The 15,295-nt window shown below is 35.5% G+C and overlaps 1 protein-coding gene across 1 annotated transcript; it reads left to right on the top strand.

The window, feature by feature from the left end:
- Positions 1-928: 928 nt before the first annotated feature.
- On the top strand, positions 929-14,939 carry cora (erythrocyte membrane protein band 4.1 like coracle; the record flags this gene model as incomplete). Its single annotated transcript, XM_017628342.1, has 8 exons — positions 929-1,109; positions 1,163-1,215; positions 1,852-4,833; positions 7,194-7,406; positions 7,778-7,888; positions 8,638-8,796; positions 12,961-13,071; positions 13,415-14,939. Coding segments are annotated over 8 exons (3,876 nt in total), but the record flags the coding sequence as incomplete, so codon positions are not given.
- Between the last annotated feature and the right edge of the window lie 356 nt (positions 14,940-15,295).

Below are 15,295 nucleotides of genomic sequence, written 5' to 3'. Positions count from 1 at the left end.
TATATAGTATAGTAGTAGCAGTATAGATTGAAATTTTCAAAGAATTTTACAAAAATACATTGTGTGTGGGAAACTTGTTAAACTTCGTTACATACATGTAATTTTTTTTAATCTTTGTAAATGTCTTGAAAACGTGTATTTTTGGTGAAACATGATTTATAAACGAAAGATAGAAAATTTAATTACTTTTGATATATCGAGAGGTTATATTCCATACGACCTTTCTGCAGTTTACACAAAAACCATCTTCTGATGCTAGAACCTATCTGAGACTTAATGGTCATCACTGATTGCAATTTAAAATTTTTAAATTCAATAGTTGGTTCTTCTGACAAGCGATATACAAGGACAGCATTAACATCATAGATGACAGTTAAGTAAAATTTGTATATAGGAATATTATTTTTGTATAAACTGCAGATATGTAGATGATTTGGAATATAAGCCCGCGATATACTCTGGTTTGATCGGTAATCCGTTAACCGATATTAGAACTTTTGTATGTGGCGATATTCCGAAAACTACATGACAAAAACAAATTACGTAGATTTGCGGTCTCAGCGACCGATTTTATATGGGAGGTGGATGGTCTCGTTCTTCAGTTTGTTTGACTGTAAGCTACTGTTATTATTACAGTGAAACTGCATCGATATTGATTGTTAAATCTAAATAAATAAATACGTACATCTATAATTGCTAACTACGCTGCTTTCTAAAGCTACTAAACTTTTATTTATACATATGCATATTACACACTTTTCCATACTTACCTATATGTAGACACTTCTATAAAATTACTATGAGCATGAAAAGGCTTCCAAAGTAATTACTTCAGCTAAGCTTTGTCGAAAACTTGTCTCGCTTTTAAAACTCGTCTGTCTATGAATGAAAAAAAAAAAATAAAAGATTTTAATGGTTTTCTTGCATTCTTGTCGAACCAAAGGCTGAAGCGGAAAAGGAGGCTAAACTGAAGAAGAAACAACAAGAAAAAGAGGAGAGGGAACGCAAGGAACGCGAGAAGAAAGAAAAAGAGGCCAAGGAGAAGGCTGCCAAGGAGAAAGCCGCAAAGGAGAAGGCAGCTAAAAGTGTTGCAGCTGAAGGCATCAATGGTGAGTTAAAATTTATAAGAAAAAGTAACCATTTCTAATTATTTTCTTTTCAGGTAACGATGACTTGAATGACTCTAGCAAATCGGAAAAGTCCAGCAAAGGACGTGTAAGTATTCTTGAAAAAGGTTGTGTATGTATGTATATACAAACACAAATTGGGTTTTGACAAACAAAAAACCTAATTACATTAAAATCTAGTCTGTCATAGCGCATAACCCATATAATATTTTTCCGGGAATATAATAATGACAAACGCTTCTGAAAAAAAACTCCAAGAATGCGAGAGGTGTATAAAGCACGATTGTTTCCAAATCGCTCCATCCGATGTGGTGTACTGTGATCCCCACTGGCGTATTATGCATTCATATGTCTAAAAGATGCTTTCTAAATTCTTTGAATTTTCATTTGTAGCGTAGTGTCCCTCTGCCCTTGTTAATATTTTTAATTCTTATTGCATATTTTAAGTTAAGTACGTACATATCTACATATATTTCGTGTGTAGAGAATTTTTATTCGGGTTTAAGCATTTTTGTAGTGTATTTTTAAGTTTTTAATTTTTATTGACTTTGTTGTTGGTAAACTTTTTATTTATCCCCGTTTACATGTATTTCTTTTTATTTCCTTATGTAATTGGAAACATTTATGACACAACCAATATGCGATTCTAAATAATCATCAAACACAACGAACAATTGGGCACTCTTACACTGCGCATTTGAATTATTCTCTTTCGGCACAATAGGGTGGTGGTTTTTTCTCGTCCGGTCGCAAGAGCAAGAGCGGCTCCCCGACCAAAGAATCCAAGCAAAAGGATGGTAAGAGTGGTGAGTTGGTCTACGCTGAACTTGAACACGGTAAGCCTAATAATCAAGCTAATGATGATAAAAACCGAGCTTCACGTCAACCCGGACACACCAGGCCTTATGAATACTCAGATGGTAAAGGTGAAACAAGCCCCACACGAAAATCTTACATTCCTGGTGGTTTCCGTTATGACCAGGATCCGCAGAGTGGTAAGCGATCTGGTCAGGAGGGTGAGGGACAGCTGTCACCCACTGCTGAACAAAAGAAGACCGCGATTGCATTCAATTATGCACCTGGCCATGATGACACTCTGAAGAAGACCGCAGAGAAACTAAAGAGCGGCCAGCTATCACCACGCACGCGTGATAAGATAAACAAGGGCCAATTGTCACCAACGAGTCGCGCGAAACTTTTAAAAGATGCAAATCTGTCGCCGACAACACGTGCTAAGCTGCAAGGTAGTGCCGTTGATGCAGCCGCGTCTCCGTTGTCCGATGCACAAAAACGATCTTATTCGCCAACTAAGGGCCAAGCAGCTGGTTACACTTCAGGTGCTCCTGGCAGTTATAAGCCACTGGTCGATCCCACAGCTGCTTTCCTCGAATCTGAGCGTTACAACAGGGAAGCATCAGTTGGTTCTGGTACTGGAACTGGTAAAGGTGGCCCCGCCAGTCCTGCTGATGCAGCAGCGGCTGGAAAAGGAAGGGTTACCACACCAGTTTCTCCTAAAAAAGCCGGCAGTGGGTTGGCTGCAGGCTCTGCTGCTGGATCCACTCCTGTTAAGCCCAAGAAGAAGCGTGTCAAGATTATGGTAATTACATCAAAATTTGATCCAATCACGAAGCGCATAGATACTGAAAATGGTGAAATTGAGCACTCCACGGGCATACTTGATCCGGAGAGCGGCCTTATTGACAGCAAGTATGGTCAAATTGATCCCAGAAAGGGCACTCTACTGGCCTTGAATACGAAGACTGGCAAAAACGAATTATACCAAGGAGAAGTTGATCCAAAAACTGGAAATGTACAGCTAGTGTCTGGTGTTGCAGATCCTAGCACCGGTCGTTTGGATGAGAGTTTGGGACAGGTAATTTGTATTACGCCACAAGACAATCCCGTGGTGGAACTCATTGTTATCACAAGTCGCATAGATCCGGCTACAGGCAAAGTTGATACAGTCAACGGTGAAGTAGAACGCTCTCTTGGAGTACTAAATGTGGATTCAGGCCTGCTTGACACAAAATACGGTGAAATTAATACCAGAACGGGCGAGTTGAAAGCTATCGATCCGAAAACAGGCAAAATTGTGGTCTCCAAAAATGTGAAGGTTGATCCAGCCACAGGCCAAATAACTATATTGGGGGTCACAGATCCAAAAACTGGTAAACTAGATAACGCTCAAGGTCGTATTATTGAAGTTGGTCAACAGATTGATCCCATTGTTGAGGTTACTTCACTTGCTGGTAAATATGATTCGAAGAAAAATATCATTGATCCAAAAACAGCTCATGTTGAAACTTCTGGTGGCCAATTCGATCCCAAGGCCGGCAAGATTGATACAAAGTACGGTCAAATTGATTTGGTTAAACATACTATTACCTTCGCCGATCCAAAATCCGGCAAAACTGTTACACGTGATATCAAAATCGATCCAACCACCGGCCAAATTGTGCTTAAAAATCAAATAAATCCAAAAAATAACAAACCTGATAAAGATTACGCTCGGATTATATCCTTACGAATTGTTCAGCAACGAGTAGATCCGAAAACGAAAGCACCAATTGCTCAAGTCAGCTCAGCGAAGGACAAGGAGATTATTGTCGATCCAAAATCGAATCAAATTTGGATGCCCACCGGTGCCAGCGACCCGAATACAAAGGAGTCTCAATACATTTCCAGCAGCGTGGATCCAAAGACCGGTTACGTCATTACGATTTATGGTTACCTCGATCCCAAAACGAACGAAATTAAAAAACAAAACAAACTCGACCCCAACACCACCAAAATAGAACCATCCTCTGGTAAGATCTACACCGCTACCGGAGAGGTAGACAAAACTACCGGCGAACCGCTCTATGCCACCACCCAAGTTGATCCCGAATCTGGCGATGTGTACACTAAAGTCGGACGTGTTGACCCTAAAAGTGGAAAAATTGTCATTGTTCGAGTATTGCTCATCTCCAAGACCGATGAGCGCGGCCGACCTGAAGAAATCGATCCAGCGACATGTGAAATTGATCCGGTCTCTGGTCGAATTCTCAAGTTCTTCAACAAAACTGTTTATGTTTATACTATGATAGATCCAGTAACAGGTGAAATTGTACAGGTTGATCCCAATGATCCACGCTTCGCGGGAGCACGCACCACCGTCACACAAACAATGACACTAACAGGCGAAATAGATCCGGTGACAGGACGTATTAAGAGCGAATATGGCGACATCGATCCAAATACAGGCGACATCGATCCAGCCACAGCAGTGCGTGACCCAGTGACAGGCAAATTGATTCTCAATTACGCTCAAATCGATCCATCACACTTCGGCAAAGAGGCGCAAGTAAGCACAACTACCGAGACCGTTCCAATCACACGCGAGCAGTTCTTCGAAGGCGTCAAACACATGGGCAAAAATGCGCTGCGCCGCGACTCAGAGGCCAGTTCAGACGATGACATGGCACAGCAGTATGCCAGTGAGAATATTAAGGATATGGTCCTGAATAGCCCCAACAAACAAGCCGATGGCACAACGGTGACCACAACTACAACAAAACAGGCGGGCAAATATGGCACACCAACGGTGGTGAAGACAACCACAAAACAAGTGCTAACCAAGAACGATGACGGCGTAACGCACAATGTGGAGGAGGAGGTGCGCAATTTGGGCACAGGCGAGGTTACCTATTCAACGCAGGAGCACAAGGTTAGCAACCCATGCGTATATTGTAGTTTGTTTGGAGAACTTTTGGTAGTTTCACAGAGTTAGTATAACTCAAAGCAGAATTTTATTTGATTCGAATGATTAAGAAGTAGAGGCAATGACACCGCCTGATTTGGTAGAACTTGAATACTTTTGTGAAGCTTCACGCATCTTTTTATTTTACTCATATTCGTAAGTATTGAGTATTAGAAGTAGAAAAAGAAGCCTATAGTTGGAATAGATTTTCCGTACCTACATATTATAATTTTCGTTCGAAATCTTAATCATTTTACCTATTATCTCCTGACCCTGCGATACAACTTTGATTTAAAATGAAGTAAGTAAATCACAAATTGACAATGTAGTAAAATGATTATATTCATGTGTATGTAAGTACGTTGCATGAGTTTTTTGTTCCCCTTTTGTTGTTTAAATGTTGCAACTTCAGCCTGGTATCATTTACATAATTTCATTTATAAAAAGAATAATTCGTTAAAGATGTTTCGTATCGGTAATTAATGATCAGTCACCGTTAGTGACTACGCTGACTACGCTGACTGCCAAAATTAGTCTTTATTAAATTTTTTTAGTTAAACTGTCCAAACTGTGTTCCGAAACAACCACAAAACTATTAAAAAATATTTATGGCGTTTCTACTAAAGTTGCCTGATTTTCTGTAAAATATATTTAAATCTAATTAAAATCGGAATATCTGTTTCAAAAATATAAAATTTCAGAAAAGTAAAATTTTAATGCTATCTATATAGCTCATACAATCAGTGGCGGACACAGGTAGGGGAAATTTGGGAAATCCCCCCCAAAGACTGTGTAACATGTATTTTCATAATGAAATATCATTACAAGAATATATAACAGGTTTGTCCCACAAGCTACATGTAGAAAAACTCGAGCAAAGTTCAAACTGTGAGCGTATATCAAAAAAACTCGAAAACTTACTTGCAGACCGCGTATATGTAACTCGAAGTGACTTCGAGAAGCTTGGGGAACAAACCTAATGAGTGGATGCTTTTGAAAATTTTAATTCATGGAAAAAGTGTCTCAAATTTCACTTGAGTTTGAAATTTTAGCTGTGTGTTAAACTCGAAGTATTATGTTATTTAAATAGGCCTATCCGTTTTTCGAATTCACTGAATTTTCAAAATTTTGAAATTATGTACTTAATTTTAAATTTTTACTTTTTTTGTTATATTTTCGAATTTGTATTATTTTACAACGTTGAAAGTTACAGCAAGTTTGAATATTTTCGCAGGTTCAGAAAACAACGAAAATTCAAAAATTTTGAATATATAATATTAAACTTCTTGAGATTTCTTATTTTTAGGATAATTACCAAAATTTCAAAAACTATCGAAATCCGGGAGATTCTAGAAATTTTGGTAAAATGAGAATATTTTGAAATGTACAAAATTATTGAGATTTTAGAAATTTTCTATATTTTCCAAAATTTTGAGAATTTTTTTTATCCTAAAAGCCATACTAAAATGTAAAAATGGGAAACATCACAAATTGTCGAAAAATTCTTATGTTCATGTACTTGTGTGTAAAAAATAGAAAATTCTTAGAAAGATATTAAAATTTTTGAAAAATTCTATAATTGTTCCACTTTTCTGGACTTTTCAAAATTTTGTATTGATATAAAAAGTTTGAGAATTTTAAATTTTGAAATTTTTTAATATTCAAGAATTACGAAAATTTTTTAAATTTTCAAAAAAGACGAAATATGAAAATGTTTTCAACATTCGAAAACTTTTAATTTCGTTTGATCTATTTTGCATATTCGACACTTTCACTTAAAACAAATTTGTTAGAATTCCTACAATTCTCAAAATTTTTGAAAAATAAAAAATTTCTAGAAATCTAGTATTCATCATAATATTGAATTATTGGGGTTTACTAAAATTTCTCAAATTCGCAAAGTTTTGAAAGTTTAGAAAATTTTGGAATTCCAATCAAGTTATTAAAAAGGGGAAACTTCAAGAATTGCTGCTGGGTCCGCCCCTGATACAATTTTAAAAATTTTGTAAAATTCTTTCGTGTATGGTACTCTCTTATCCAGCACTGTCATTTCACTAAACTACAGATTACTCTAAAGACCACTTGCAGATAATGATAAATATATAAATAAAAAAACACATTCTAAAATAACTTAAAATTTCGATTAAATGCAATCAAATAACTTAATTATAATTTAAATTTGATATTTAAGTTTTAAATAAGCTTAGTTTGCATTCGTCATATTTTTACTTACAACATTTTTTATGTGTATTATTTTAACCCTGGTTCGCTTTCATTTCCTTATGTTAACTTATCCATTAAACAATTGAAAACCTTACACTAACCAGGCTGATGCTGATGTAAGCGGTGCCTATGTAACCGCCACGGCCGTGACCACCCGCACAGCCACTACCCATGAAGATTTGGGTAAGAAGGCTAAAACCGAGCAACTCGAAGAGAAAACAGTGGCGACGACGCGAACCCACGATCCTAATAAGCAGGAACAGCGAGTCGTCACACAGGAAGTAAAGACCACTGCAACGGTGACTAGCGGTGATCAGGTAAGAACCATGTATCGACTGCGCGACACGACAAGCGACGAGCGCGTAAACGTGCCGAAGATTGCAAGTTCTGTAACGCCTTCAGCCACGTTGCATGCTCCCAATTAGCTGCATGTTATACTACTTAATTTCTTAATTTCATATTCGATTTTAACAATTTATTTACTTTACTTTTCTTTGCATTGTATTTATTTATTGATTTATATCGATTTTTTTGCGCCTTAAATCGCCTGTGTTGATTGCCGTACTCGTAAATTGCATTAATTGTACTGTTGTTTGAAATTATACTAATAAATCGACCTGTGTTTGGAATGTGTTTGAAAAATAATTTCAAAAAATATCGAACAAAACGCAATTACCGTAAACTGTAGTTCCGAGACCGTGGAGACAGTATTTCATCGACTAGTTCTGGCGACTCGGGCACGCCCATCGACGGCCCATATGATGGGTCCAGTGTGGTGCGTACCTCGACCAGTTCCAAGGTTTGTGCCAAATCAGAAAAAAAATTCATTGATTTATATTATTTTGTGCTTAAATATTGCACATATGAATGTACATATTTTTATACATACATACCCACCAAGCAAAACATAAGAAATAGGCAACAATCGTCAATGGCAATCAATTGGCGACTCGTCGATTTATTGCCATGGTGAGAAATCGGCAACATCATTTCTTTCATGTAATTTTAGTAATATGTTTTCAATAAAAATCAAGCTGATAAATTTAGCATCAACAGTATTCTGCAAAAACATCTATTGTATGCCAAAGATAGGATTAAAAAATAGGAAGCGCCCTATTTAGCGGAGGAAACAAATAATTTCGTTTTAAAATTATAATTTTTTAATCAAAAATAAATTAAGTATTAAATAAGAAAAAATTTTCCAAACATTGCCTATAGCAATAATAAAGTGATAAGAAAACGGCTCATTCAGGTAATAAGAAAATGACTCGATCATAAGAAATCGATACGATGGCGATATTGCCGGCAATAAAGTTGTTTCCGAGGGCGACATGTTTTCTTATTGCCGGCAACAAAAATTGTCTGGTGGGTATGTATTATTAGCAAGCTGTTTATTTCCTTTAATATAGTAGTCGTACATTGATTCAAAAGCATCCATAAAACCATATTTTTTCAACCCAATATTTTTATATCGTAGTACATACAAAAGTATACTTCTGAATAAATTTCAAGTTTCAAGATCTAAAGAATTTCTGTTCATTCTAACAGCCTTCGCCTTTGATTGGAACCAGCTCCACTACGGCAGGCCCACATGTTGAACAGACCCGCGTCATATTGGGAGAAGACACTCCTGGCTACTCGGGACATGGCGAAATAGTTTCAACCCAAACGCTCAGCAGTAAAACGCGAACTGTGGAAACTATAACGGTGAGTTGAAATGCAAATGAATTTCATCTTCCAAAAAACAGACTATATACATATACTAGCAGACCCGGCGAACTTCGTCCCGCCTAAAATTAGATTTTTAACTTAAACATTTTGGTCCAACATTTTCCCCAACAATCCACATTTACGATTTATACTGGTGGTCGTTTGCCGCCTTAAATAACCGAACGAAAGTGTTATGTCCATGAGAAGTTCCCTGGTGGCAACAATGATCAGGATCTATAGTATATATGCCCTAGAAACTTTATCTTATAGTTGGTGGCAATTTCAAATGGATGCGTATCTTTGTTCCACAGAAATCAACCATACATAGACTGAGATGAAATACCTTAAAAGCCAGTTTCACAACAGCAATTTAAGTGAAAAATTATTTTTTCTGTCAGGTTCTATATTGAATTCAATTAAAAAATTAAATTTCCATTAAATTGCTTTCATGAAACTGGCTTTTAAGGTATTTCGACAGGTGGTGATTTGAGATTTACCACTGCACAACTCAACCCTGGTTTCTTCGAATGAAGGTTTAACGCATAATAATATTGGCAAATCACGTCCATTAGACCATCGTAACACACGAGAGTTCGATATACTCAATGCAATGCAACAGGTCGAATAAGTCTGACATTTACGGTAGGTTTAGTAATAACTCGACCTCAGCACCACCTAACAGCTGTTTTTTGTAATTGGACTGCCTTACCGATTCCAATACATGTTTTGAATATTCACCAAATCGGATCATAAACAGATTTTTAGTAATAACTCAACTCCAGCGCCAACTGGCGGATTAAATTGTGAAACTAAACTATCCAGAGACCCACTCAAACACACACACAAACCTTTTTTTGAAATCCCTCCAGCCAGTTAGGATTTCACTCACAAATATACCTACAGAAAAATTATATACACATTCAAAGATAAGTAAAAGTCAGTACGTTTGTACTTTTCCACACCCCCTTTTTAAAGAGCCTATTTTTTCTCAATGAGTATGGGCTTAATTTCATATGTCTCCATACGAAGTGTTCCAGTGCTGTACCATGAACTCTTCCAGAGATATGCAGTATGAAATTTGGAAGGTGCAACGCCCCCTTTTCCAATAGCTCCACATTTTCTCCATGACTATGCGATTCATTCATATATCACCACACCGAGTTCCAGTACTCTACCAAGAACAATTCTAGAGATATGCAATAAGAAAAATTCTTCTTGTATGGGAGGTGCCACGCCCGTATAAAGTTCTAGTACTCTACCATGAGCACTTCCAGAGATACTTATTATCAAAAATTCGGTTTGTATGGGAGCTGCCACGCCCCCTTTTCAAATAGTACGAATTTTTCGTCATGAGTATGCAATTGATTTCATGTATCTGCATACCAAGTTCCAGTACTCTACCATGAATATTTCCAGAGATATACAGTATCACAATTTCGGTTTGTATAGAAGGTGCCACGCCCTTTTCCAACAACTCAAATTTTTCTCCATGAGTATGTGATTATTTCATATATTTCCGTACCAAGTTCAAAAATTTTACCATGAACGCTTCCAGATATATGCTGTATAAAATATTCGGGTTGTATGGGAGGTACCACGCCCTCTTTTCCAATAGCCCTGCAAGGGTATGCAATTGATTTTATGTATCTCCACACCAAGTTTCAGTACTCTACCATGAACATGAAAAAGTCGGTTTGTATGGGAAGTGCCACGCGCCCTTTTCAAATGCCTCCAATTTGTATCCAAGAGTATGGGATTTATTTCATATATCCCCATCCCAAGTTCCAATTAACATTAGCACGTATGTATAAGTATACATAACCCTTGCTTTGCGCTGTATTCCATACGAATTAGCAGCAGATGGCGCTCTCAGCGCTGTTATGTGGGCATGTATGTTAGATTCATAGGATTTTTAAAGTCTTGCAGTTCCATTTTTACCTTCCTTTTATTAGCTCGGGATGTTACTATGTAATATTGATGCGCCTAAAAGATGCAACGATTTCTATTCTCAAGTTACATACCTGATGACAGTACTAACGGCCTTTATAATAGGGAGGTTTTAGTTTTTTAAACTATATTGTTATTAGGGAAGTATTTTAACCGTTGTTTTATGGGAAGCCCATACAGAACCTATAACCGAAATTTAAAAAAAATCGGTACAGCCGATCTCGAGCTTTGCGAACAGAAAAACGGCTTTCAAAATATATATTAGTATAGATGAGTACTTGTTGCATTCAAATATGAATGTACCCAGCAAAAATCACGGTTACCACAGAAACGAAAGTGGAAACGAGCTAGGCGATGGGAATCGCTTACCCTTTCGCTTCAAGAAGGCATTATTTTGACATGGGCATGTCATTGGCCATAAGCCCTTACCCGCAGCATTACCTTCGAACGAAGAGAAAACGCATGGATAAATAAAATCAAGAGAAGCGAACAAAGAATGCCTTACAGAGAAACTAATGTAGAATGCCTAAATAAGTGCATACTTATTTATATTAAATTGAAAACAGTAAATACAGATTGTCTTAAAAGATTAAAAATTTTATAAATCAGTTTTTATACATACATACATATGTATATATGTACATACATGCATTTAATTAATCTTAAAATTGTACTTCCTCATTCTTGTACTTCACTTCATTGACTGACTTCAACTTCGCTGCAAATTGAACAAAGCAAAACATGATTTTTATGCGAGACAAATTTCCACAGAAAGCAACGGGAGAAAAAGAATTTTCGGATATTCATTCTATTTTTCTGCTGACTACGATGCAGCATTCTACTTTGCATTCCCCGAAATGAAGCAAAGAAGCGAAGCAAATAAAATATTGTAGGACATTCTACTTTGTATTCCCTGAAATGAAGCATAGAAGCGAAACAAATAAAAAAAGATCGTCAAAAAAGAAGCACTTTAATTTTTTTCTGGTTAGTCTAATAAAATAACAGTTATCTCGAAGAGTTGAAGAGTTACCAAGATACGATTTTAATTTTGATCGGAGATGATTACTTCGACTTTTGACATAAACATTTTTCTACACTACCCTTTTTGCATTACTTTAAATTCGCTTTTTATTTGTTTCATAGCCAAGCTCAGGTAGATGAACATAACAAGGCCTACATTGTCTATATATTTTCTATGTTCTTGGCAGAATTTAGCTGTGGATATTGTTTTTTAGACATAGAACTCTTTGGTACAGTCGAAAGTGGTTTTATCTGCAGGCTCGAACCACAAGTAGAACTTGTTCGAAAATAGGTTCAAGAGTTTGTACATTTCAGCAAAGTTAGACTTTCATTGAAGTGCAATGTACATACATACATACCACATTTTTAATTCCAACTCAAATGAATAAATTTATTTGTCTGGGTCGATTTTATATGGGAAAAAAACAGCCGTTTGTAATATGGTGATACATATATTTTCACAGGCTCCAGGAAAATAATAATAGGCCATAAAATACTAAATTAAAGCTTACGCAATTGAGATGTTAGATTAAAGGTTATACAATTTAATATCTAGCAAGCATATATCCTTTTCAAGATGTCGATATAAAAGAAATAAAAAAAGGAAAAAGGAAATTTTCTTGCCCTGGGACTCGAACTCGGATCTTTTGAGTGACACGAAAGTGCTCTGCCCACTGGGCCATTGCCATTGTTACAGCAACGTTATAGAAAATGAGATTTGCTGGAAACAAACAAAAAATGTCAAAATCATTAGTTAAATGTTAAGTAAAGGTTTTTCTTTACTTAACTTTAATGTTCATTAAATGCCATTAACGAAGCAGAGGGAATTTTATCAAAGTCAAAAGACATCACTAATATGAAAAAGTTTTCTTATAAAATTTTGGAAAAATGTAGTTAAAATGCTAAAATCTTGCAAGACTGGCTGTTTTAAAACTTCGAACTGTCTTCTTTCAATTCTATATTTCGACTACAAAGTTTTTAGCAAAGCCGGCGAAACTTGGTTTTTATGACCAGCAGTGGAACTCTGACAACCGCTACGCTAAATTTTCGTAGTACGTTTTGAACGTGCTTTTCTTTGTTTTCTCTTGAGAACAATACTGTTGATTAAATATATGCGCAATTCCAAAAAAAAAAAACAGTGTTTTCAATATTCAAATGTATAATAATGCGTTTTTCACAAATCTCTACTTACAGTATAAGACCGAACGTGATGGCATTGTGGAAACGCGAGTAGAGCAGAAGATCACCATACAATCAGATGGCGATCCAATTGATCATGACAAAGCATTGGCTGAGGCAATTCAGGTTGGTTTTTTTACATTTTGTGAAATCGCATAGCATACACTTTAATACTATCTTTTTAACCGACTTCAAAAAAAGGAGTAAGGTTATCAATTCGTCGGAATATTTTTATTTTTATTTTTTTTAATGTATATTACCGCATAACTTTGGGCCACGTCTACCGATTTCGAAAATTCTTTTTGCAAAGGTAGTATCTCAGAGGTGGTCCCATTTTAATTTGGTTTAGATCCGATCATTGGATCATGAAAAAATTAACGGTACCCCTAAATTTTTATATGAGATTTGAAGTCGGTTTTGTTTTTGGCTTAAAAATTACTTGTCTTATATCATTATTTGCAATTAACAGGAAGCGACAGCCATGAATCCAGACATGACAGTGGAGAAGATTGAAATACAACAACAAACGCAGTAAAATCATTATCTGAATACGCCCAATCTACATAGTATATAACATAAATATCCAATATAAATATATAGTTTAACTTAAAAGCACCCGCACATATACAAATGCAAGAACCACATTAGCCCACATACATACGAATGTCTACAAAAAAGCCTTTGACAAAAAATTTTTTATAAATAATGCTATATTTAAAAGAAACCAATAAGCAAGAGAAAAACTAAACATATTTTTTATTACATTATTTTTTTAATTATATTTAAGCCGATAATTATTATTAAAAACGGAGTAAATATATGTTAAAGTAAATGCGAAATTTGAACTAACCTAACAATTTAAGTTAAAATAAATGAAAAGCTTTTATTATTATCTTTGTAATGTTGATTTTTTTTATGTGAAACTGACTATAAATACATTAAACAATTAAATATTGTACATGCATTATGAGATAAACATAAATAATTACGTATGTACGTCACTTAGAGAACGGAAGTGAGTGAACGGTTACGGAGGATACATGTATATTTATTAAAACATACATATATCGTCGGTGATACTGCAAAACGTTCTATGTCGCTTATTACCTCTGGTGCTTAATTGATCTGTTATCTGTATTTGATTGCTTCTGGCAATCGTTCATCTTTACCAGCCAAAGGTAGACAGTTTTGTTATTCGTTTATTAGAGTGTAACGATTTGCAGATGCCGTCCGGTGCAAGCAAGAGACCATCTAAGTGTCAAGGGTACTAATAGACATAGACCGTTTTGCAGTATCACCGACGATATATACATACATACATAAATACATACCTATGTACATTAGGCATATGACTTTTTTTAGTATTGTATATACTTATGAGTAGGGAATGAGGAGTGGTTGAAAACTAACAAGAATAATGCTTGTAACAATGTTTGGTAAAACAGGTCACGTAGGAAACTCCGAAAAAGAATATATGGCGTCTTTTACTTTTACTTGAGTATTGTCTACATCATGCATACATATGTGCATGCGTATGTGTGGAACTGAAAAAAATGATATACATATAAGGAAAATTCCAAGTCAACCGAATAATCACTGCGACCAAAAATTGAAGGCACAAATTTTTAATTGCAGTCATAATTCGGTTGACATGGAATTTTCCTTACATTTGTATGTATGTACATTTTCATAGCTGTATTGATTAACAATAGCTCATTAGGAGAAAATATGTCTTAATTTTTACTACGGGAGCGTATGTAAACCACTACATATATATGCCACTATTGCAAAAAATCGACGATAATATATACTACATATGTACATACATATGTATATATACCATTTTTACAAATTCGTTATCGCAATACCCTGGGCGAACTTTTTATAGCAAATTTTCACAAAAGCGTTATTTTTGTTGGTTTTTTATCGCTCCTGGTTCTCTACTCATAGGTAAATATCGTTCGCTCAGAGTGAAAATTGGTTAAGTACAGTTTTTTAAATTTTACAATAGAGAAGAAATATTTCCGAAACTCGTTTTCTTCAAATATTTTTCAAAAATGGCAAAGCTCGAAGCTAAGAAACCTTTTGGTATTATTTTGAATTTATCTGATTTTTTAGTCATTCTTTGGACTTAGCAAATTTTCATTTCGTACAGAAATGAGAAAAAATAAAATAATTAATTCAGTCCCTTTTGCTTTTTTTTAATTTTCCATGCGTCCTGTAGCAAGATGTAAGTTTTCGTAAAAATAGACTTAACAACCTTTCACTCTAAGCTAGCGATCTTAAAAAAGTCATATGCATCTACATATTGTCATCTGATGTGCAAAAAGTCATAACTAATAAAAATTGA

The sequence above is a fragment of the Rhagoletis zephyria genome, unplaced genomic scaffold, assembly GCF_001687245.7.
Source record: "Rhagoletis zephyria isolate East Lansing unplaced genomic scaffold, Rhagoletis_zephyria_1.1 Rzeph_scaffold_05917, whole genome shotgun sequence".
NCBI classification, from domain to species: domain Eukaryota; kingdom Metazoa; phylum Arthropoda; class Insecta; order Diptera; family Tephritidae; genus Rhagoletis; species Rhagoletis zephyria.
Note: the sequence above shows the minus strand (reverse complement) of the source record. Positions and strands in the feature narration are given on the sequence as shown.